This window comes from Sphaeramia orbicularis, chromosome 16 (assembly GCF_902148855.1).
Source record: "Sphaeramia orbicularis chromosome 16, fSphaOr1.1, whole genome shotgun sequence".
Taxonomy (NCBI): Eukaryota; Metazoa; Chordata; class Actinopteri; order Kurtiformes; family Apogonidae; genus Sphaeramia; species Sphaeramia orbicularis.
The window spans coordinates 30,138,975-30,161,637 of NC_043972.1; the positions used below are offsets into that span (position 1 = coordinate 30,138,975).

General features: G+C 37.9%; 1 protein-coding gene across 4 annotated transcripts in view; it reads right to left on the bottom strand.

Annotated features, from left to right (window-relative positions):
* ptprub (protein tyrosine phosphatase receptor type Ub) overlaps nucleotides 1-22,663 on the bottom strand; it is a 222,130-nt gene that overhangs the window by 90,443 nt on the left and 109,024 nt on the right. For all 4 annotated transcript variants that reach the window (XM_030157990.1, XM_030157989.1, XM_030157988.1 and 1 more), the window contains exons 4-6: nucleotides 11,389-11,470; nucleotides 7,678-7,793; nucleotides 2,269-2,443 (exon numbers count right to left, since the gene is read on the bottom strand). In XM_030157990.1, coding sequence (XP_030013850.1) covers nucleotides 2,269-2,443; nucleotides 7,678-7,793; nucleotides 11,389-11,470 — 373 coding nt within the window. The remainder of the gene's footprint in view (nucleotides 1-2,268; nucleotides 2,444-7,677; nucleotides 7,794-11,388; nucleotides 11,471-22,663) is intronic.

Below are 22,663 nucleotides of genomic sequence, written 5' to 3' on the forward strand. Positions count from 1 at the left end.
GGTTTTGAACTAGGTGTGTTTTTACTGGATATACAAAGTAAATCTCATTACATTGGAGTTTGGTTGTACAAGGGTAATAATTTGACAATAAAGATTATCAAGAGTGAGTGCTTTTGTGTGATAATAGACAGTAATTTATGGAACAGGTTAATAAGGGGCCAAAAACAATGAGGTTAGTACTGTATTAATGTCACTGTATAGCCATTTTTTTTATAGAAATATTGCACTGTTTACGTTTACATTTATGCATTTGGCAGACACTTTTTTCCAAAGCGACTTACAGGAGAAAAAACAAAATAAAAGAATAAAATACAAGAACAGATTAAAGACATAAAACAGCTGTGCAATTAAAAACAGTGTCGTACAGAAGAATAAAAAGCAAAATGATAAACTAAAATACAAGAATAGATTAAAAAGACATGAAAACAGCTGTACAATTAAAAACAGTGAAATAAATAAAAATACCAAGTAAAACTAAAGAATAAGCATAATAATATATTTAAAATGGATATTTGAAAGTGCTAGGACAGGAGGTGCTCTCTGAACATCTGGGTCTTCAAGAGCTTCTTGAAGATAGGCAGGGACACCCCTGTTCACTACACTGTTACATAATGACAGCAGGTAAATATATACTTACAGAAATATAAACCTAATTTCATATATATGTTTGTTTTTGGACTTTTAACAGTCTAATATTACTTTTTATTTATCAGTTGCAAGCTGTTACCTCATTATTACTTACTACAACTCTTAATAGTATTATATAGTATTTTTTTTATTATGTATGCAACCTGAACTTGTACAGTTATGTCACCCTTTATGACTGTCTTTTTCAACCATTGTTAATTTGTATATTGTAGATTTAAGTTTATGTACTTCTTTAAAGCTGTTCTTGCAACTGAATTAAAATTGCACTATTTCTAAATGGCTGTTATTATACTGTGTGTACTTAAGTTGCTGTAAAGAAACTATTCCCATCTTGGGATAAATAAAGTACATCAAAATCTGACTATATGAACTCACTATTACCACGTTACTGTATTATTGTGTTGTAACTATACTTGTTGCAATTACTACAGTGAACAGAACCTACAAAATCCTGATGACCATCTCCAGTTACTTGTATAAAAACAGCTGAATGAAACTAACCCAAATTGCCATATTCTCATTACTTTAATCACAAATCATTTTCTACTCTTTAAGGCTTAACTGGCACATCTTGTTGTGCCTCCTTCATCTCTTAGCACCTGTATTTCTGAGTAATTTACTTAAGCCTTTAATAATAAGATTGTAGATGTATTATTTATACCAAATCTGTCCTGTGCAATTTTGTTTAACAACCTAAAAGGCGCAAAAAGCCTTGATACCAATAAAACACTCTCCTTGTTCATCAGGTTTATAGCATGAGTAAAAATGAACTATTATTAAGTTTATACTGCGCTAGTGACATAAAATGAACAGTTATTTTAGATACATCATGATTATTAGTTTGACAATTAACTATCAAGTAAAGTTTTACTATCAAGACAGGCCTTGATGTAATAGAAAGTGTTGCAGAGACTCGTATCAGTCTTTGAAACAGTAACAATAAGAGGAGCTTACAGTAGAGGACAAGGGGACATGGGATTTCTCTTCATCCTTATTTTCCCTTCTCATCCCTCTTTTGCTGTAGGCTGGAGTTTGTTATGCCATCAAAACCATCCCACAGCCGTACCATTACTATGCTGTCAAATTGGTGTCAGGCTGTGGGGTTAGAGTGAGTAATGGGACTGAGGTCACCATCTGCGGTACATGATATGACAGGGGCTACACTAGTCCAAGTCAAGTGAACAGCTTTTTGACAGAGAGCTGAGGAGCTGAGGACGGCAGCGGCAGCAGCCTATTTGACAACTCTGGCTCAGGAAACAACACATGTCAGGAAGCGTGCATTCGCCAACCACAGAGTCTTCATGTTGTGTCATGTACTGCACAATTTGTGTTTATGGACCTTTGAGGAAATGTGAAATAGGTGTCTGTGATGTGTGTCATTGAGCTCAAATCATTTGTAATGATTACGTTTAACTGTGCTTTCAATAGTTGCTCTATTGCAGTCAATTCATTTTTCTTTGCTGTTGAAACATAAACAAAACTCAGCTGTGCCCAAGAAAAGGAGAAAATCATGTGCTGTCAATAAAAATCAGCGGGACAACCTGTGGTTATGATGACAGAAACAGAATGAAAGAAATATCAAAAGAGCACACCGAGGCACAAAGACGAGCGTGTGTTTACCTTTAACGACGAGTTCAGCAAAGTTTGAGACTCCAGACCCTCGGGGGGACTGAGTGACACAGCGGTAAAGGTCCTGGTCTGTTCTCTGGACGCTGTCTAGCTGGAAGGATACCACAAAGCGTCGATGACTCAGGTGCTTGACCGATGCCATTGTTAAAATGTCCCCATTGTGTCTCTGGAAAGCAGGAAAAGGGCAGGTCAGTGAAAACAAGAAGGGTCATCTTATCCCCTTTTGCACGTACATGCATGCAGGTCCATCCAGAAAGATCAAAATCCACATACAAATGTAGGTTACTTACATACTTACAATACAGTCATGGAGTAATAGCCATTAGTAATGATGCTTTGTGTAATAAATACTACTGATACACATTACATCTATTTAAATATCAGTGCTGGGGAGCACTTAGATCTCCTTCTGACCTTTGAATTAAAAGGCATCACTTATTTCTCGCTGATATACAATAAAATACAAAGGTGTATCTGCACCACAGTATTGCACAAAGGCTTTATCCAGGCCTGGCATTAATGTGTTTTTATGTGTTTTGTTCCCAACTGAGCAGCTCTAAGTGTTTTCATTCACTCGTGGCACTAGAATTCATCTCCAAAATCCTCAAGAGAGACCACCTCCTGTTCAGCTCTTTCTTACCTGCTCTATATGCAAATAAACAAGGTCATCTATAGCCAAAACCATGGCAGCAGCTTTAATTTCAACTTTAACCATCTGGATTGTTATGTGTCTGTGTAAATGTAATTCAGTGTGCCCAGTACAAACCGATGGCAGGTTTTAGGGTAGAATAGTTTCTTACTTGTTACTCACTGCATGAGGTGATGCTGTGAATCAATCGATGCACCTTAAATGTCAATATGACAACTCTGACCAATCCATTTGTTTTTTAATGGCTTTCCTGCAAGACATAGGTTTTACTGGTGATTGAATCTTCACGCACTTGAAAAAATGTTGATGAATTTCTACTAGGTTATGTGAACTGCATATCATGTATTTCCTCAGTGGGAAAATGTAACTGTATTGTTCAGGTGGAGTCAGTCAGCTCACCATACATGACGATCTAGATGGGGTTTTCGAAGTTAATATTACTGCACTTAACACAGCACATATCAGCAGGGTGGGCAGTCCTTCAAATTGTTTCAGGATGTATTCCTGTTTAGGCTGCAGTAATTAAGTGGACATATGCAGTCCAGGCCCCCTCTGAATGTGGTCCAAGAGATTGGATCTGCATTAGAACTGTTTGGATGGATGTTAATGCCGGTTCTAAACAGGACCGCAGTGAAGCCACAAGTGACACAGAGAGGATAGTTAAAATGGACAATCAAGTGAAATGTGTGATTAAAACGTATTGATATTTATGTTTTAGCTTTTTCACTCACTTAATGCTGTGGGAAAACAGAAAAGGGAAGAGTTTCCTTTCCACATAAATCCACATTGTATCGTTGCATCTTTGTTTATTGGTTTAATTCGATGCTCTATGGTGTGTGTATTGATTCATGAAATACATTTTCATACTAATCTACTAGGTAAATAGGTATTAATCTTGCTTCATATTGTAATCTACAGGCTATATTCTGTATATTGAATTATGTGGTATTAAAAACATCCACGTACCTGTATCTTTTAATCCATCTACAACACACACATACAAGCAAAGTAACACTCATTACCTGGCCCTTATAAGCAGTTACTGCAGAAAGGACTCTGAGGACACTGAGCTAATAACATAACAAAAAAATACTTAAATTATTGCTATCTGGGTCAGTTTTTATTAGAGCTGTGTGATTAAAAAGGGAGGATTGTCCAATTGTGCGCAATTTAATTAGAATGGCAGGACCATCTCTGTGCTCTCCGATTTAATCAGGCAATATGACAGTCTGACATGCTTTAATAAAAACAAATGAAATCTTGTTAAAATAATAGTGATTATGAGGGTAATATATGTCATAAATGTCGTCCCTTAATGGAGCCCATCTACAACCTCTGTTGTCCTCGGTGTACATTGTTATTGAACCAAAACATTTAGCTGTTCAGCCGTTAGAATCAGGAGACAGATGGCATTTAATGTGTTTAGGTTTAATCAGTTTACTACATAGTCTAATGGATGAATGACAGTGTGTACTTTTGGAGTAAAACAATGACAACAACAAAAGGAACAATGTGAAAACTGTGACACAATGGCTTGTTTTAATGTTAGGCATAGAGAAACAAGCCCTAAACAAAAGTGAGCTATGGTAGAAAGTGAGGTATAAGAGAGGTATGAGAGATAAAACGACAAAAAAGGAGAGTAAGAGACTGAAATACATGTTGTATAATGTACTTTGGTGTTGCACTGTGAGAGGCATTTCATTGTTCCACACCATTAAAACCACAAGCATCCGTCAAGTCCACGCAGTCTCAACCAAACATACAGGATCTGACATTTTTTCTCATGTTCTCAGGCCATTCCCTTTGTGTGAAATACTGGACATGAATTTTGAAACTCCTACTTTGATCTGATAGTTTTAACAGAATCCCAAACAGGAGAGCATGCTGAGCTTAACAAGGAGACCTCTGGATTATTTTAGGCCATTTCAGCTGCTGTTTATGCTTTGGACATTCAAAAACCCACAAACCACACAAACCTCAGGCTAAACCTTTGCAAATAAACACATAAACACACACCCGCTGGTTTGGGTTAAGCAGCGACAAATCTTGTGACCGCAGGAAAAATATAACGGTTCAGTCATAAACTCCTGTAGTTTTACTTTATCTGTTGTGTTTCATTTGTGCTCAGTGCGTGGATTACAAAACGAAGGCAGGGGAAAATCAGGATAAATCAAATAACAATGCGATCACTTTATGTTACATAAACAATCTGGCTGTAGCTAATTGGCGAGGAAACGACAAAACGATCTGTTAATCTGGCAGGTGTGTGCAGCCAAGACTGTGTTACAGCTGGTACAGCAGGCAGAATGCGCACAAAAGGGCAACGCAACAGAAAACTGCTGTGTGTATGTCAAAAACAGATCCTGAAGCCTTTTTTGAAACAGCATGGAAAGATGCGTAGAGGGAAAAACAGCGAAGATGATGGAAAAAGGTAGAACTGAGACAGAAAAAGAGCCTTCCAGCAAGCTCATTACAGCAGCCTATTCTGTTTTGCCAAAAAAATTACCTCTGCCAACCACTTTTGTTACCATTTCTTTTTGTAATATCGTACTTGTTTTTCTTAAAGTTAGAGGAAGGAGAGTGTTTGGGCCAAGGACGAACTCTTTAAATTTTGGAGCATCCTGGAATTTTTTTCACTCTCTGAGACAGGACTGAATTACAGCCTTTGGAGAATTGTGGGAGGTATAGATCTATTGTGACTGAATCAGCGGTTTTAAAAAGGTGACAATAAGGACACCTCATAAATCACAGAATCACAGATTATTCTGTTTCAAACCATAGTGTTGGTTTGCTTAAGGTTAACCATGATTAACACTAGCTGTAGTGAGTGGTAGGATGTTGGCAAACACAGTGAAAGCGTGGCTGCACAATAATTACGGCCTGAGATGGAGAAATGAATGTTTACAACACAATGGTGTGAGTCCTTTAATCAGGTCTACTAAAAAAAAAACAAAACTGTGACTCCACGGAGGTCGACACTGCATAGCTTGTCTGACCTTCACAGACTGACTCACTTTTAATGAAAAGACTAGAAACACTGTATGATCTGAATAAAAAAATTAAAACAACACTGTAATGCTGTGAGAAATGTAACTTTTCAAAGACATAAGAAAGGAGACTTCAAGGCTTGCATGGCCTTCACAGCTTCAGAACACACTCTGCAATCCTTATTTAAACATGAATACATCTGGGATGTTTAATAATTCAAACCAAGAGGAACAGTTGTTACAGTGGTTATTTAGGGTGACACTCCTAATGAAAAAGGAGCAATGCAAGCAGGGAGTTCAGTTACACATTCGAGTTGGAAACAGAGGTCATAAAATAATTCAAATAAATCATCCAGCATCTCTGATTCTGTTACAGAGGCTAGAGGACTGGGTAGGCATCTCTGGTCCTGCCCTGAAATGGTTCAAGTCCTACCTTGAGGACAGGAAGTATTTTGTTCAAATCGAAAACTGTGTGTCAAACCAAATGGCAGTGACCTGTGGGGTCCCCCAGGGGTCCATCCTGGGATCCCTCTTGTTCAGTCTTTACATGTTGCCCCTGGGCCAGTTAATACACAGTAATCACGTGTCCTACTATAACTATGCAGACGACACTCAGATTTACATCTGGCTGACAGCAGGTGAACATGGGCCTGTGGACTCACTGTGTGACTGCCTCCAACAGGTCACTGTGTGGATGCAAAACAACTTTCTCCAACTAAACTCAGACAAGACTGAAGTCATTGTCTTTGGCCCACAAAAACCCAGAGAAAGTGTCATCAGTCATCTGGAATCTGTTACTCTAAAAGCTAAAAATCAGGTTAGAAATCTACAGGTAATTATGGATTCAGAACTAAACTTTAACAGCCACATTAAATCAATTACATCATCAGCCTTTTACCATCTCAAAAACATTGCCAGAATCAAAGGTTTACTGTCTAAACCAGACTTAGACTTATCTATGCATTTATCTCTAGCAGGTTAGACTACTGTAACGGCCTTCTCACTGGACTCTCTAAACCAGCTGTCAGACAACTGCAGTACATCCAGAATGCTGCTGCTCGAGTCCTGACTAGAACCAGGAAGTACGACCATATTAGTCCTGTGCTCAGATCTGTGCACTGGCTTCCTGTCGCTCAGAGAACAGACTTTAAAACAGCTCTGCTCGTTTATAAGTCTCTCCATGGTCCAAAGTACATCTGAGACATGTTGGTCCCATATGAACCATCTTGGACCCTGAGAACCTCAGGGACTGGTCTTTTGCTGGTGCCCAGAGTTAGGACTAAACACACTGAAGCTGCATTTCAGTTCTATGCAGCTGAACTCTGGGACAGTCTTCCTGATGACGTGAGACAGACCTGTACTGTGACAATGTTTAAGTCCAGGCTGAAAACAGCTCTGTTCAACTGTGCATAGAACAGCTGAAAGGGTTCTATCTGCACTCTTCTCTTTTACTTTATTTTAATTGATTATTATTTATGTTTTATTGATTATGTTTTAATTGTAATTGCGTGTTTTTAATCTGTCTCTTTTCCATTTTTGTAAAGCACTGTGAATTGCCCTGTGTATGAATTGTGCTATACAAATAAATCTGCCTTGCCTTGCCTCTGACCCATAATGTGGAGGATCCAGTGAATAAAAAGTAGAAGTAAAAAGTGTACATTTGACCTGTTTTCTTTGGGCAATAAACGTCAGAGTTCTCATAATGGAGCCAAACTCCCACACATCTAATTCAGACACAGGTTGCTTCACTATTAAACCACTGACCTCCAGCAGGAACTTCTCAGCCTCAGATGACCTTCCAGCAGCCACGCACTGGAAAGTGGCATTTTGCCCAGCATTGACCTCCTCGTCTCCTAGCCTGGAGAAGTGTGGCGCCTTATCTAAAGACAGAGAGAGAGAGAGAGAGAGAGAGAGAGAGAGAGAGAGAGAGAGAGAGAGAGAGAGAGAGAGGGAGAGAGAGAGAGAGAGAGAGACAGAGACAGAGACAGAGACAAACACAGAGATCAGACGACTCCATTACCTTTCAGCCACAAAGCCAGTCAGCTGCACAAGAGGCATTTCATCAGGACTTTTAACATTACTTAACTACATATACAGGAATTTTAAGCATTTCTTTGTATACTCTGCACTCATTAGCTCAACGTCATCTGCCAGCAATGAATATTTTCCAGCTTTCTTTCTAAGAATCTAATAAACTTGACAAGGTTATAATAGTTCTGGATTTTTCATTATAGTTTAGTTTTATTTAGTTTGACTTTTTTTTCTCTAATTCAGTTAGTTTTAATTTGTTTTTAGAGCAGGTTTGCTAGTTTTTATTAGTTTTCGTTATTTTCTAAATCCTTAGTTTTAGTTTAGTTTTAGTTTTTTTTTATATCTTTTATCTTCTTCACCGTTGAATTCAAATAAATCCCAGACAGGACTCTGCTGCTTTCTCCCAACTTTAGTCTCCATGTTTCCAGGTAGAGTGGGGACCAGAAGACGACTATAAACCACAAGTGACGGACCGTTAAATATCATATGGTGCCAGCGGCTAAAATTGCTTGAGGGAAATAAATCAATTTTGTATCAATCCGACATTGACAAAGACAAAAACGAAGGGAATTTTATCCATAATTTTTATCCGTTTTAGTTTTGTAAGCACACACTACAATTCCAGTTAGTTATCGTTTTTTTTCTTTTAATTATAGTTTTTATTTATTTCAGTTAACGAAAATGTTTTTTCAATTCTGGTTTCCATCATTTTGTTAGTTTTCATTAACGATAATAACCTTGAAACTTGAGTGAACTCTATTTACACAACTGTAGTGAAAGTTACCCAGTAAACATTTTACTAAGCATTACCCTGATGCGTACTCATAATTCAACTGACAGACTACCTCTTATCAATTTATTCATGTAATAAAAATTGTGTAAATGCACTGCATGTGTGTGGGATGTCACTATCTATTACCAGCATAAACTACTGACAATATGAAATTAGAAGCAATATATGGATGAGCAGAATGTGGGAGTGATTCAGCTGAAGAAAAGCCACAGAGTAAGTGTCATTCCTCCACATTTTGACTAATAACGTCCCAGCATGCTGTGCGGCACCTCCAATGAGTCAGTGTGTGGGAGTATCCCTCTCACCCAACACCGTGATTAACAATAGAGCAGTGAGAACCAGACCCCCACTGAGCCAAATTTCTAGGTAAACATCGGCAGCACCGCCTGCCATCTCTAGGAAATGGGGTAGGACGAGTCTGCCCGTCACTCCACATGACTGACAGAAGAGATGGAAGAGCAGCTGTGAAACTGAAGCATCAGGGACAATTTGTTGAACTTGTTTGTGTAGACTAAGTAGTAAGGGGAGACTTCTAGCATTTGTAACCCACAGGTGGCCATGTTTCCTTTGAGTGACTCTCCTTCCTAAGGTTAATTCATAATTCATGCCTGAGAGCCAAACATAAACAAACACTGACACGAATGCGAATAAAAAATAAAATAAATTAAAAAAAAAAAAAAAAAAAAAAAGCCAATATGGTTGGCAAGAACTGTAGTGTTATACAGCTAAATGTGTCAGATCTTATCCTCCGGACGCTTTTACATGATAAATATTTCATTGGACTGCAACACTGGCATCAGAGTCAGCGACTAACACTTAAGAGGAAACAAAAGATATGCCCCCCCCATGCTTTAATTCACAAAAAAGAACTTAACTTTACTATTTGTTTAGTGCTGATGCTTGTTTTCAACAGCCTGAGTTTCCTTAAAATGAAGTGAGATTGTTCACAGATCGATAAGAGTTTTCACTTACACACCACAAGAGAACAAATTCACACAAAAGTGCATATCTGCCTTTAGATTACTTTTACATTACCAAGGATGTAATATAAGGTTATGGGAGTCTATTGGTTTGTACTGTAACAGATTTATACTAAACTACAGCATCAATTTGTCATGAAAATTGGTGGGAGGGCAGGTCATGGACGAACATCTTACATTCTGTAACAGATCCATAAAAAGAGGTGGGGCCGGGAATCTTTTATTGCTTCTTCTTACATTGTCCAACATTGTGGAATACGATGTTTAATTGATTTACAGGACTGCGGACCTTGGAGGAGATATGTGCTATTTGTCAAAGGCCAAGAGTGCATACCTACGCCAAAACCCTACAGTCTTGTAATTTAATCAAATGCCCTTTCTCTCGATGTTTTGCTGGATCTACTCCAAAATGAAATTGATTGATCCTTGGTCCATGCTCTAACCTAAGTTTCATGAAAACCAGTGTAGTATCTTTTGCATAATCCGAGTGGACAAACAAACCGAACATCAAAGAAATGAGCAGTTTTGGTTTTCTACGAGCCTAGTTTGCAATGCAACACTTCTCTTTGATTTTCACTCCATCTTTTCTTGCACCGTTCTCTGCCAAGTGATTCAGGCTGGCCTTGTGCCATATCATAAGGCTTGCTCAGGTCTTGATGAGAGTCTTAATTATTTAATGGCCACAGTGGGAGCATTCAGAAGATGCCATCTGCTATCTCAGAGAGGAACAGGGTTGCTGACTGGGTGGTGTGCATACAGCAGGGGTGCAAACCAATCTCAACCGGTGTTCATTTAATGCAATTGCTGTTGGTATCCATCTGTAACATGATGTCCTTACAAAATCCGGTCTTATCAACGTATGTAGGATGTATAAATATGAGCAGGATGTTGACACTGAAACCTCATGAGAGTAAAAATATCCTTGAAGCGTGGTCAGTTGTATAAGTCACTTGAAAACAGCGTGGTCCATGGGTGTTAAATGTGCTATGAACTGACAAGAGCTCTTGAACTCACTAGTGGGTTGCGGAGGGTGAGTATAAGTGACACTGAAAGACTTAGTCCAGGTATTAAGCTCAGGGGGTCTTTATGTTTTACACATAGTCTTCAAAGGACTGACAACACAGTGAAACAATACCCCCTCTCTCTCTCTCTCTCTTTCCCACCAGTGACACCAAAGCCTTCTGCTGCAGACAGCCATAGGTTATAAAAAAAAATAAAAAAAACACACACCCTGAAGACAAAGCAGTTTCATGGAGCTTTGAAATGTAGCACTCCTTCTGAATAATGCACAATCCTTCTGTACAAAGTTACATGTACTACACTTGGAGACAGCCCAGAGAATTTAAAAGTGCATGAGAGTCTGACAGATTTTACTGATTAACAAATATATTTGGCTGTCAAACAAAGGCTCGAGGCGGAGAGGCAGGTGTGTGTTTTGGTGGAAGGGTGTGTTGGCATTTGGGTGTCAGTATTTTAGTAGCGCTCCCGTTGCTGCAGGATGCCTCAGGACAATCTGCAGTACTAATATAAAAGGTCGATCAGCCATTACTCTTCTCCTCATCCTATTTATGTTTCATGCTGCTTTGATTTACATTTTTTCCCCAAACCACTAAACGTTTTTTTCCTCCGGCCCTGTCTGTAATTGCATTCATTGTCAGAAGTGGCACTTACAGCAGGGATAGTTGAGCACCATGATGTCGTCTATAGCGATATAGCCTCGCCGATCCCTGGAAACTGTTGCCTCAATCAGCACCTGCAAGAGTGAGGAGAATGTCAATACGCGATGAGCAGATCTAATTCATAAGCAAAACAGCCAAAGCTTACACTTGTGACTAGCCTAATGCTCTCCAAGCTGAAGTGTAAGAGCAATTTTCTAAAGGACATTGAGAGCTGTGTGGATCCTGTTGCTGTTGTACCCTTTTTGTGACAAACACATTAATTACAAACAAGCTCACCGTCACATCGTTGCACATCTGCTGACCCAAAACAAAAGCAAGCACAGAGACAATGAGAGAAATAAGAAGCACACAGAAGCATAAAAAAAAAAAAAAAAGAAAGATGGATAAGCTGTGTATCCGTCCGCAGGGCCGAGAGAAATAATAGCTTTATCAGGGAGTGCACAATGTGTTGCCTGAGTCATGAGCCCCATTCTACATTCAGGTGCAGGCTGCTATGAAGCCATAACAGGAGATAATGCAACTTGCACAGGGCCACGAGACTCAAGGGAGGACTAACCTCCACACCATCCTATGGAACAATAAGCTGGATGAGCAGTGGGCTCTCATGAAACCTAATCAATATCAAATCACCATCCTCTGTAATAGTGAGAGAATTATGAGACACAGGGGGGATGTTTGTTTTCGCCGCACCAAGGACAGTCTTCCATCCCTGCGTTTGATCGAAGGCCAGCTTTGAGTTATTGTTTCTCATAATCCTCTGACCAAATGATTACAACATGGTTCCTATCGCCGGGTCTTGATTTTTACTGAGGTTGCTCCACATACGCTCACACTCTTTAACTACCGGATGTCCTTCCAGCTACTTTTTATGTGCATGTCTGATGTCTGTGTTTACACCTAGGTAACACAGATTATACAGAATTGAACCTCAACCTCGTCAAAGTCAAAACTACATCAAGATAGATGTCTCCCAACCAATTATCAGACCTAGCCTCAAGAACAGCAAAAAAAAAAAAAAAAAAATCCTCCCTCATGTATTGTGGTGTCAAAAAATCAGTATTTTAATCAAAAGTATTCAATTTGTAATCAAAAGTATTTAACCTGTGTTCAAAAAGTTTTCAACCTATATTCACTTGCATGCCTGAAGTTACTCTTGGCGTAATGTGTGGATTGTACCAGAGTAGCTGACTTTTTTTTCCTGGGAGACCTTTGAAAAAAACGAACACGTGAAGCCATCGAAAGAACACGTGAAATGGTGGAAAGTTACAAAATGGGGCGGGCAGAAAAAGCATGTGAGCTCATGGAAAGTTTCGGCGAACGTGGTGTACAAGAGAAGTACACGTGAGGAAAAATTTTGGACATTCTGGGAAATAATTTACATTTTCTGGGAAAAAGTTTAATATTAATATATGATAAATTCATTCTAGGAATCAACTGCATATGTATATTCTCTGACCAATCCTGATAGACACCAAGAAAACCGTACCCTATCGGAGACAAGCTAAAAAGGGGGTTTCCGACGTGACTAGATTAATGTTCAAAATATGATTAAAAAAATGGGTATGGTTTGTAGCTAAACCCAACCTACTTCTGAAAATATAAAAATGGTCTCCCCGGGTGAAAAAGTCAGTTGCTTCTGCGGATGTCTACTCAGTGTTTATTTTATGCATGAATAAACACTTCATGCGGCTCCAATTCTGCTCGATCTCCGACTTCGACTTGACTCTGTGTGCGTTTACTTGACGAAGCTCCACTACGTAGATGGGAGTACAGAGACGTAAATTCAACATGCCAGAGTACAGTGAGGAAGAGCGTCAAAGGGACCAAAGATTCTCCCACCTGTGGCCGTAAATTTTTCACGACAGTATCAACACAGACACAACATTAACACATACGCCTACGAAAGCACGAGTCTCAAATTTTGGAGAAAAACCTTACAAGAACTGCAAAAACCTACTGAGACAACTTGTTGAGTTCGCTTTACCACACACACACTTTAAAGAACATTCTACAAAAGGTTTTCCCTTGTTTAATATCAGGAAATGATCAAAGAATAGGAAAAAAAACAGCATTAAAGAACCTCAAGAAGTTTGATTCCCACACCAATACGGCTTCATGACTATTCTCAACACAACAGAGTCTGGTTGAATTTGCACTTTGCACGCTGAGACACAACAAAATGTCCAAGACCTCTGGCCCAAATTCCAGCCTTTCACATTCGGCAGGACCGAGATAGTGCACCTTCCTGGACTTGGAGAGGAAATGTGTGATTATAGCAACAATTGGTGTGACAACAACCCTGGTCATGCATGACCCTCAAAGGTACCTCTGCAGACACAAGGGATGTGAAGAGATTGGGGTCATTTAAAAAAAAAAAAAAAAAAAAAAAAAACAGACTGGATGAGACAGAAAGCCAGCCGTGCTGAAAGAGGAGAGGAGAGGTGAGGCTCACGGTGAAAGACGGAAGATGACAGAAGTAAAGGAGGCGTAGAGAGTAGAGGTGAAAGGAAAGCAGGAGGAAAGGTTCTGGTTACTGAGCTGCTCCGTCTATAGATGACTGCTCCTCTCCGGCTCTCGGATGAACACTGAGGCTAATCTCCTTCTGCCAGTGTAATTTTTTCAGTTTGTTCCCAGACAGTGCTCGGATCTCAGCTGAAAGATGCCACCTATTTTTACGGAGTATATTATTATATGCTTTCTATTTCCGCTTTTCCCCTTTTTTAAGTCGTCAATTTTTTGCGAAAAATCATGACTGTCACCCAGGCTTATCTGTAGGGGTATTGTTAACACTCTAGCAGCAAAACAATTGGTTGAATTCATACCAAACTGGGTTTATAGATTACCAGTGACCCACAATAAAACTCATGACATTTTGGGAAAAGTAACTAAAGTTCACATTTTTTATGAATTTTTCTAATCTGTTTTTTTTTTTCATTTACTTATAATGGGTGAAATTTCAAATATCTATAAAAACATCAATTTTGTTTCAATTTACTTCAAACTTGGCACATATATAGAGGCAATTGATATGATGACATCACCTGGATTGATGCCAAAATAAGCTTCAATACATGCGTGGGGTGGGGTTCGTTGTGCCTGGCACCACTTGCTTAATTATCTATTTCCTTTAACTTTTTCTTGCTATTGTCTATTTCTCTTACTGTTCACTCCTTCCCTGCATCTAAATATTCACTCCATTCAAGCCAATGAATAAAGAACAGCATTCTTCCATTTGCTGACCTGAATTATCTGCATAAGAACACACTGTAGTGCTTAGAGTGACATGAAAATTAGCTAGAAACACTGATTAAACTTAATGGTGTACAACGATGAGAAAAATGTCTCGAAGGTCTAATTGAAGGTGTTATTACTCTCCGTGAATTAAAGCACTCTATAAGAGATTGATTACTGGTTAATCCTCGGACTTCTTAGCCATTAAGGACAGAAGGTTATTAAGAGGCAGACAGTCAGAGCATTTGTTTCAATAAACAACCTCCCCAGATTTTTATTGAAAGCCACTTTCCCAATGAAACTTTCCATGAGCCTGTACTTTATATAAATGAGGCCATATTTTACTTAAAAAAAGATAAAAATGTAGAATCATCTCTCTTGTGGAAAAATATAAAAATGTGGCACAGAGTGATTTACAACGGATATAAAATACACATTACGAGAACATATTACATTACACTCTAATATTGGCTTTTAGAAGCACTTGTAATGTATACAAATCAAGAGACAATTCATCTGACCCTATAAACCATCTTATACCCTTTCCACTTCGTCATGAGATACCCATTAGACATTAAGGGCTTTCACTCACTATTAGCCACAGCCATCGGTAAATAACCTCCTAAAAATGCACAGACAAAAGGTCATGTGCTGAAGGAAATCTGCTCAAGTGGAAAATGTCATAGCAGTCTGTAAAATATGGCGTAAATGTTAGGAATCTCATTTTGCTCTCTTTTTTCACAAAACCATTATCCAGAGCCATGGGGCCAGTTTGGAGGACTTTCAGTAGGCTCCAGTGGGATAAACAGTAGATATCAGACCAAACTAAGACAAATATTCTGACTAGGAATCTCATTTACAAGTCTTTGATGTTTGGTGTCTGGCTTTCTCTAGTTTACTTAAAGAAATGATTGAACAGAAAATTGAAAAAGCCATGGATTGGTCTGGCCTTAACAGGGTAGATTTTCTGCAAGATTAAAGGATTTTCACAAGTTTTTATAGAATACATAACACTTTGGAAGACAAGAAAAACTCATATCATATCTCAAATATGTACAGCTACCGCATATTTTTATCCTGACAAAGCATTCTGCAGAGGCACCAAGTCTAGTTCTGTCAAAATTTAGAAATGCATATACCAACAAATCAAAGGTGACTCATTGGCATTATATACATCTGCATTACAAATTGCTGTTGAAGTGAAGGTTGCAAGGTAAAACTCTTTGTTGGCAAAGAACAGTACTCAGTATGCGGTGCCACGTAAAGCAGGCTGCCAGATTCAGTCACTGAGGTTTAAGTGGGTCGCTATAGAGGCAAGATGCTCGCAAACCTGGCTACCTCTCTATGATTGCTAGGATCTAGATTCAAGGTAGCTGTTTGCCCTTTGCCTCCAGTCCTCATGTTCAGGTAGGCTAATCACATGGCTTACACCTGAAGACTGATATTATTCCTTATATTTGTGTCTAAAAAGACATGAAAATAGACAGATAGGGCTCCCTTTGAATGCCTTCTGAGTCACAAGCACAAGCCCTCAATCTCTAAGCTCAATCAGTTGATTTCAGTCTTCATCCAATCACAAAATGACATGTTTGCTTTTAACCAATTACTTGTAAGCTCTCAACCTTTAAGTGTTCTTTTTCTCCTTGTTGTCATTCAGCTGTCATTTCTGTTTCATGACCCTCCTCCAAGCGCCTCCACCTCACCTTGGACGTCTGGTCCTCTAATCAAAACCTCAGAGCTTCCCTCTCGTGGATATAAAGGCTTTCCTTAATAGCGCCTTCACTCATCACCACCATTAGTACCTGGGCTTTGGGGGCGTTTCCTTAACTGAATCAAAGAAGTGGTGCCAGGCACAACAAACCTCACCCCTCGCATGTATTGTAGCGTATTTTGGCATGGATCCAGCTGATGTCATCATGCCTATGTGTGTGCTGATGTCAGCATATCAATTGCCTCTATATATACAGGGTGGGGAAGCAAAATTTACAATGAACATTTAGTTGTTTTTTCTCAGCAGACACTACGTCAATTGTTTTGAAACCAAACATATATTGATGTCATAATCCTACCTAACACTATTATCCATACCTTTTCAGAAACTTTTGCCCATATGAGTAATCAGGAAAGCAAACGTCAAAGAGTGTGTGATTTGCTGAATGCACTTGTCACACCAAAGGAGATTTCAAAAATAGTTGGAGTGTCCATAAAGACTGTTTATAATGGAAAGAAGAGAATGACTATGAGCAAAACTATTACGAGAAAGTCTGGAAGTGGAGGAAGCAACAAAAAACGTACCAAAGCTTTTATTAAAGCTCTCAAATCCAAAATTCTAAAGGATCCAACCAAATCCATGAGAAAATGGCAATTGAACAAGACCGTTAGAAATGCAGTAAAATATGATTTGAAGATTTAAATTCTCATGACTTTCAGTAAACTAATTGGTCATACACTGTCTTTCAATCCCTGCCTCAAAATATTGTAAATTTTGCTTCCCCACCCTGTATATATGACAAGTTTATAGTAAATTGAAACAAAATTGATGTTTTTATAGACATTTGAAATTTTGCCCGTTACAAGTAAATGAGAGAAAAAAAAAAGATGTAAAAAAAATTCATTAAAAATTTGAACTTTGACCTACTTTTCCCAAAATATAATCACATCTATTCTGGGTCACTGGCAATCTATAAACCCAAATTTGGTATGAATTCAACCAATAGTTTTGCTGCTACAGACATTTGAAATTTTGCCCATTATTTGCAAATAGGAAAAAAAAGATTTGAAAAATTCATTACAAATATTAACTTTGACCTACTTTTCCCAAAATGTAATAGCATCTATTCCTTGTCATTGGCAATCTATAAACCCAGTTTGGTACAAATTCAATCAATAGTTTTATTGCCAGAGTGTTAACAAACAAACAAACAAACAAACAAACAAACCAAACCAAAAACAACACCTCTTGGTAATAATTTGTAACATCACTACTAATTGTGTTCTACTTTTGGCTTGTTTGTAATAAAGTCTTTTTCACTGCAGTTTTGGTCGTTATTATTAAGACTTTAAGCCTCCCTTGATAAATACAGTATTACCATAAAATATAGAGGATTCTTTTAATACAATACTCATGTCTCAATAGATTTACCATAGTCATTTATCATTCCTGCTGTTCTAAGTAGTAGAGAGATCCCTTCTGAGTAAATCTCTTCATTAGTACGTTTTGCTCTCAAGGATTGGATTGGAGTAAGATGAAGTTTAAAATCAATTAATCTGGCAAAAAAAAAAAAAAAAGGCCAGGATATGGATTAAGAGAGCTAAGGATTTAACAAACATCAAATGTGGGAAATAGAGGGAGAAATATATGTGAATGCAGAACAGAGTGAAAACCAGGTTGAAAAAGATTCTGACATTTGGTGAGAAGATGACGGAGAGAGAAAGAGGTGAGAGACAGAAAAAGGGGTATGTCTTCGGCTCAGGTTGGCAGTCTTGGAAGGTTGGATAACATCTTTAATATTTGATAACAAGGTTCTTCTGGTATTGCAAACACTTCTACCAATTGGAGGGAGAGAGGAACATGGCAACGTACCAGACATGCACAAAATCTCCAATTGAGGCATCTCAAGGTCTTACCATGAACGATTTCCAGACTACAATCTGTTAAACCCAAAATCCCAATTTCAAGATCGGATAGATGGCGGTGTGTAACCTTTTTTTTTGGTCACCTTCTGACATTAACATAAAGGATAACCTGGTCACCTGGAATCAACCGTGTGATTTACAACTAAGTGTGAACATGTTTAGAGGAAGACATAAAGTCCTGCAGGGTGGATTTTACAGTTGATTTTGGTTTTCTGTATATTAATATTCTTGGTGATGATCAGAGAATTTGTCTGTTTTTAATTGCATTTCACAGTGACATTTTCAAGGCGCAACTGCAAGTGCTGTAAACAAGGCATTTCATTACACCCCAAAATTGTGAAATGAGCAACAATGAAAGTAATCTCACATCTGTATCTGTGCAGAGCAAAAGGCTACGCTGACATTTTGTATCCCTGTGCTGTAGGCAAAGAACTCAGATCTCTTATACGACCTGAAATCTAATAAGGCGGAAAAACCTGCGGATTTGGAAAACATTTCCAAACTGATGTGTGTTCTCTTGGGATTTTTATTTAACTCAGAGACAATGATAAGAGGTGCCTATTTTCCACCCTTGCTTCAAAAGAGTGCTTTGCTCCTTTAATGACAGGATAAATCTGCCTTTCTATCACTTAGCACTTTGCTATAGAAACGATATGACCGAAACCCCTTTTGCATTTAAAGTCACACAAGCTTCAGCTAACAGGCTTTAAAACTAAAACCCTCTGGTGAATACAGAGAAAAGAAAAACTGTGCCATGCCGCAGACTGATCCCATTGTTCTCATTTTTGTGTGAGCATTGTTAAAATGCTATTAAACTTTCACAACGTTCACACTAATGCCTCCCCGTCCAGCCTTTTCTGTTTGGTTTGTGTAAGAGCAGTGACGTGTTACAAAGCAACACCCTCTGTCATTCCACAGTGATGAGGTTTTTGACTGCTGGGGGGATTAGCAATGTAAGCCGTGGTATATATGACTTTGAGGGGCAGTTTGTTTGTTCTGAAAAACAGCATGAGGTCAGCTCGGCTAAAGTAACAATTACATCGACTGAGGGCAAGAGAAGAGGGATAGGATTGCTTTATCTAATGCTGTTGATACCTACTGACCAAATCCTCAATATTAACCAATTTAATCCAATAAATGTGGAGTGTATGTTTTCCTCCACATGAGATAAAAGCTGGGCCATTACCAGTTTAAGCTGTTCTATTAAAAGGCTGCTCTGTCAATACTAATTTGAGTGCTAGCATCTCATCTCTTTCTCCTGTACTGTTTGTCCCGTCCTCCGATTCATACTCCTTCTCATAAGCCCATTATAAACCTCCTTTTCCTAACTGGAGCCGCTCATTGGCAGCAGAACCACAATTCTGACTCACCTATGAGCCGTAACTGTTTACTGATATGCTCACAGGACTGTAAGACAAGACAGTATACGATTCCACCGGGGAGTAGGAAGAAGAAGATGACACAGAGAACAGATGCACTGAGTACACAGGCAAATTCAACATGAGCAAAAAACAAAAAAAAACAACAACAACAACAACAAAAAAAAAACAACAACCCAGAAAAGGCAGGATAATGTCTGTTATTATTGCATTTGTGACTTCTCAGCTCTGATTTGTTGAACACCGGCTAAGAAGCTTGTTTTTACAGCACAGAGAAAGAACACAGCACAACACTCTATTCATCCATTGACTGTAAAGTGTTTTTCAGCAGGACACTCCACCATTTGAAGCTCCCTCATTAACTCAGTCATTTTTAACATGCACCATGAGAGGAACAGCTATTTAATATGTAATACGAGACACAGAAAGAAAACAATCAGACAGCGAGGACTGCTTATTTTCTGGAAAACTGAGCCAATGAACAGATTCACTGACAGGCTTTCTTGCTGGACTGTTCACAAAGGGTAACATACAACAGAAGGTGGAACAGCCAGTGGCACTGAGTAATAGAGCTGCAATTCTTGATCATACTGATTTGTGGCTGTAAGGCTGACACCTTAAAAAGTATAAAGAACCAAAGTCTGAAGTATTTGTGCCTCTAGCATGTGGAACTGTGTGGATAATAGGGATTTTTTTTTTTTTTTCCTTTTGTGGGTTGATAATAACAACAACAGGTGGGTTCTCATCAAAAAGTACTGCAGGTTTTAACTGAATTTGCATATAAAAATAGAAAAGAAAATTAAAATATATGCAAGTTTTTATTTGTTATTGTAATGTAAATAATACAGCTGATTCTTCATCCTCGTGAACCAGTTAGATGCAGTATTTCACTATTAAATTACCTCATGTGCACGTTAATAGCTCCATATGAACAATCTAACATTAGAAAAAATAAGATATAACACAAGAGGGAATGCAGCCAAATTCTATGCAATGTGGCAACCTGTCTTCTCATATTAGGGATGCAAATTATCAGTTAATCCATTAATCATTAGTTGGTTGACCTTATCAATCGATTAACAATTAACTGATAAGTGGCAATTTACCTGAGAACCTGAATTTCTCTTTCGATAGGGTCTATAAGAATAAAAGCTAAATATTGTTTTGTATACTTCATGAAAAATGCATATCATATTCCTTAATGATTGATTTATTGTACCATTAGGGATACAGTACAGGCAGTGACATTTATGGAGCAGAAGTAAATAAATTCTGCAGGGAAATTCAATAAAATAAATGGATCTGAAGAGGGGCAGTTTAGAAGAAATGCGCATTTCTGAGTTTGCATCACTGACATGATGGAGGAAGATTTCAGCAGAGAAAAAGGGCAATCAATTGACAATTAATAATTTAATCGAGCAAATTCTTAGCGACAATTAATTGATAGTGGATTAATTGTCTACATCCCTATCTCATATATTGAAAAAGATGGACACAAACAATTTCTCATTGTAACTAAAGATATACATGCTTTTTTTTTTTAAATTTCTTTTCTTTATACTATTTTAATTTATTAATTTTATTTTATGTATTCATTTTGGATGTGTGTTTATATATTTTTGTTGGAGTATGAGGTGCATCAGGGTTGGGACTACATAACTATGTTGTTATATTTTATGTACATTCAATTGTACAGTTATGATTGTTACAATATGAAAATTCAATTTAAAAAAATAATAATAATTCGAGAAAAGAAAATAACCTGATGTGCTGATTGAGGCGTTTACAGACATAATGCACTGTTCCCTGAAGTTGGAATAAAATATTTTTTACCTCTACTCATGAAATGATTGTGACAATGTGGTTTATTCTCCATAGATATAGTGTAACTAGGACACAGCATGGGAATCACTGTAGATATGTTTACAGAAACTTGAAGCTTTTCACTCTCAAAATGAATGGCCTGGGTCACATTACATTGTCAAACTCTACAATTTTTCAAAGCTTCTGTCTCAAATTAGTTTAAGCAGCTCTTTATATATGTTGATATTTTCTTGCTCATATGGCATTTACAGTTTGTTTCTTGTATTAATCCAGTGAACATTATAGTCTCCTGATCGGGCCACACAAGCAGACACATGAAATTATCACTTACAATTTATTTAAATTGCAATTATTTACATTTGCTTTTTATTAAAAGGCCAATTTTAGCAGTTTGGGGAGGTTTTTTTTTTTTTTTTATGGAAAAAATTTTAAATGCTAATATTTAACAGCTGGATAAAAACACAATGATGTTCAGTGGCCAAGTCTTGATACCTATGGACACTTTTGGCTAAAGATAGTATGTAAGATAATTGAGTATTTTCCAATAATGATGTTCTTATATTTGAAGAATGCAACAGTTTCATCAGAATATAGCATTTATGTCTGACTAGAAAACAGTCTCAACATTCATTGCTTTCATCCCCTTTCTGTTCCTTATGCATACATTTTGTATTTTGCTCATATTTTGTATTCCAATTGTGTAATTATACACAATTGGAACAAATTATTAGACCAACCTTGTTATCTTCAATTTCTTGTTCATTTTAATGCCTGGTACAACTAAAGGTACATTTGTTTGGACAAATATAATGATACCAACAAAAATAACTCATAAGAGTTTAATTTCAGAGCTGATCTCTATCCATTTTCCATGTTTTCTGGATAAAAAACAAAATCATTTCAGTTCTTACCTCAATAGCTATGGCATTGTACTGACAAAAACAGTGCTTTTAGGCATTCCATGTTTTCTTTTCTGTCTGCTTTAGTCACAAGATACACACAGGTGTTAGTACTTGATTGCATAACCATTGTTTTTGATGGTCTAATAATTTTTTCCGCGACTATCACTGTGATGCAGCCTTGGACAAAACCACATCCCCGATTCAATCATATGACCTACGAGGCACTAGGAACTGGATGAGTTAACTTATAACTGCCTCGTCTGTTGGTTTATCAGTACATATAAAAAACACTTTC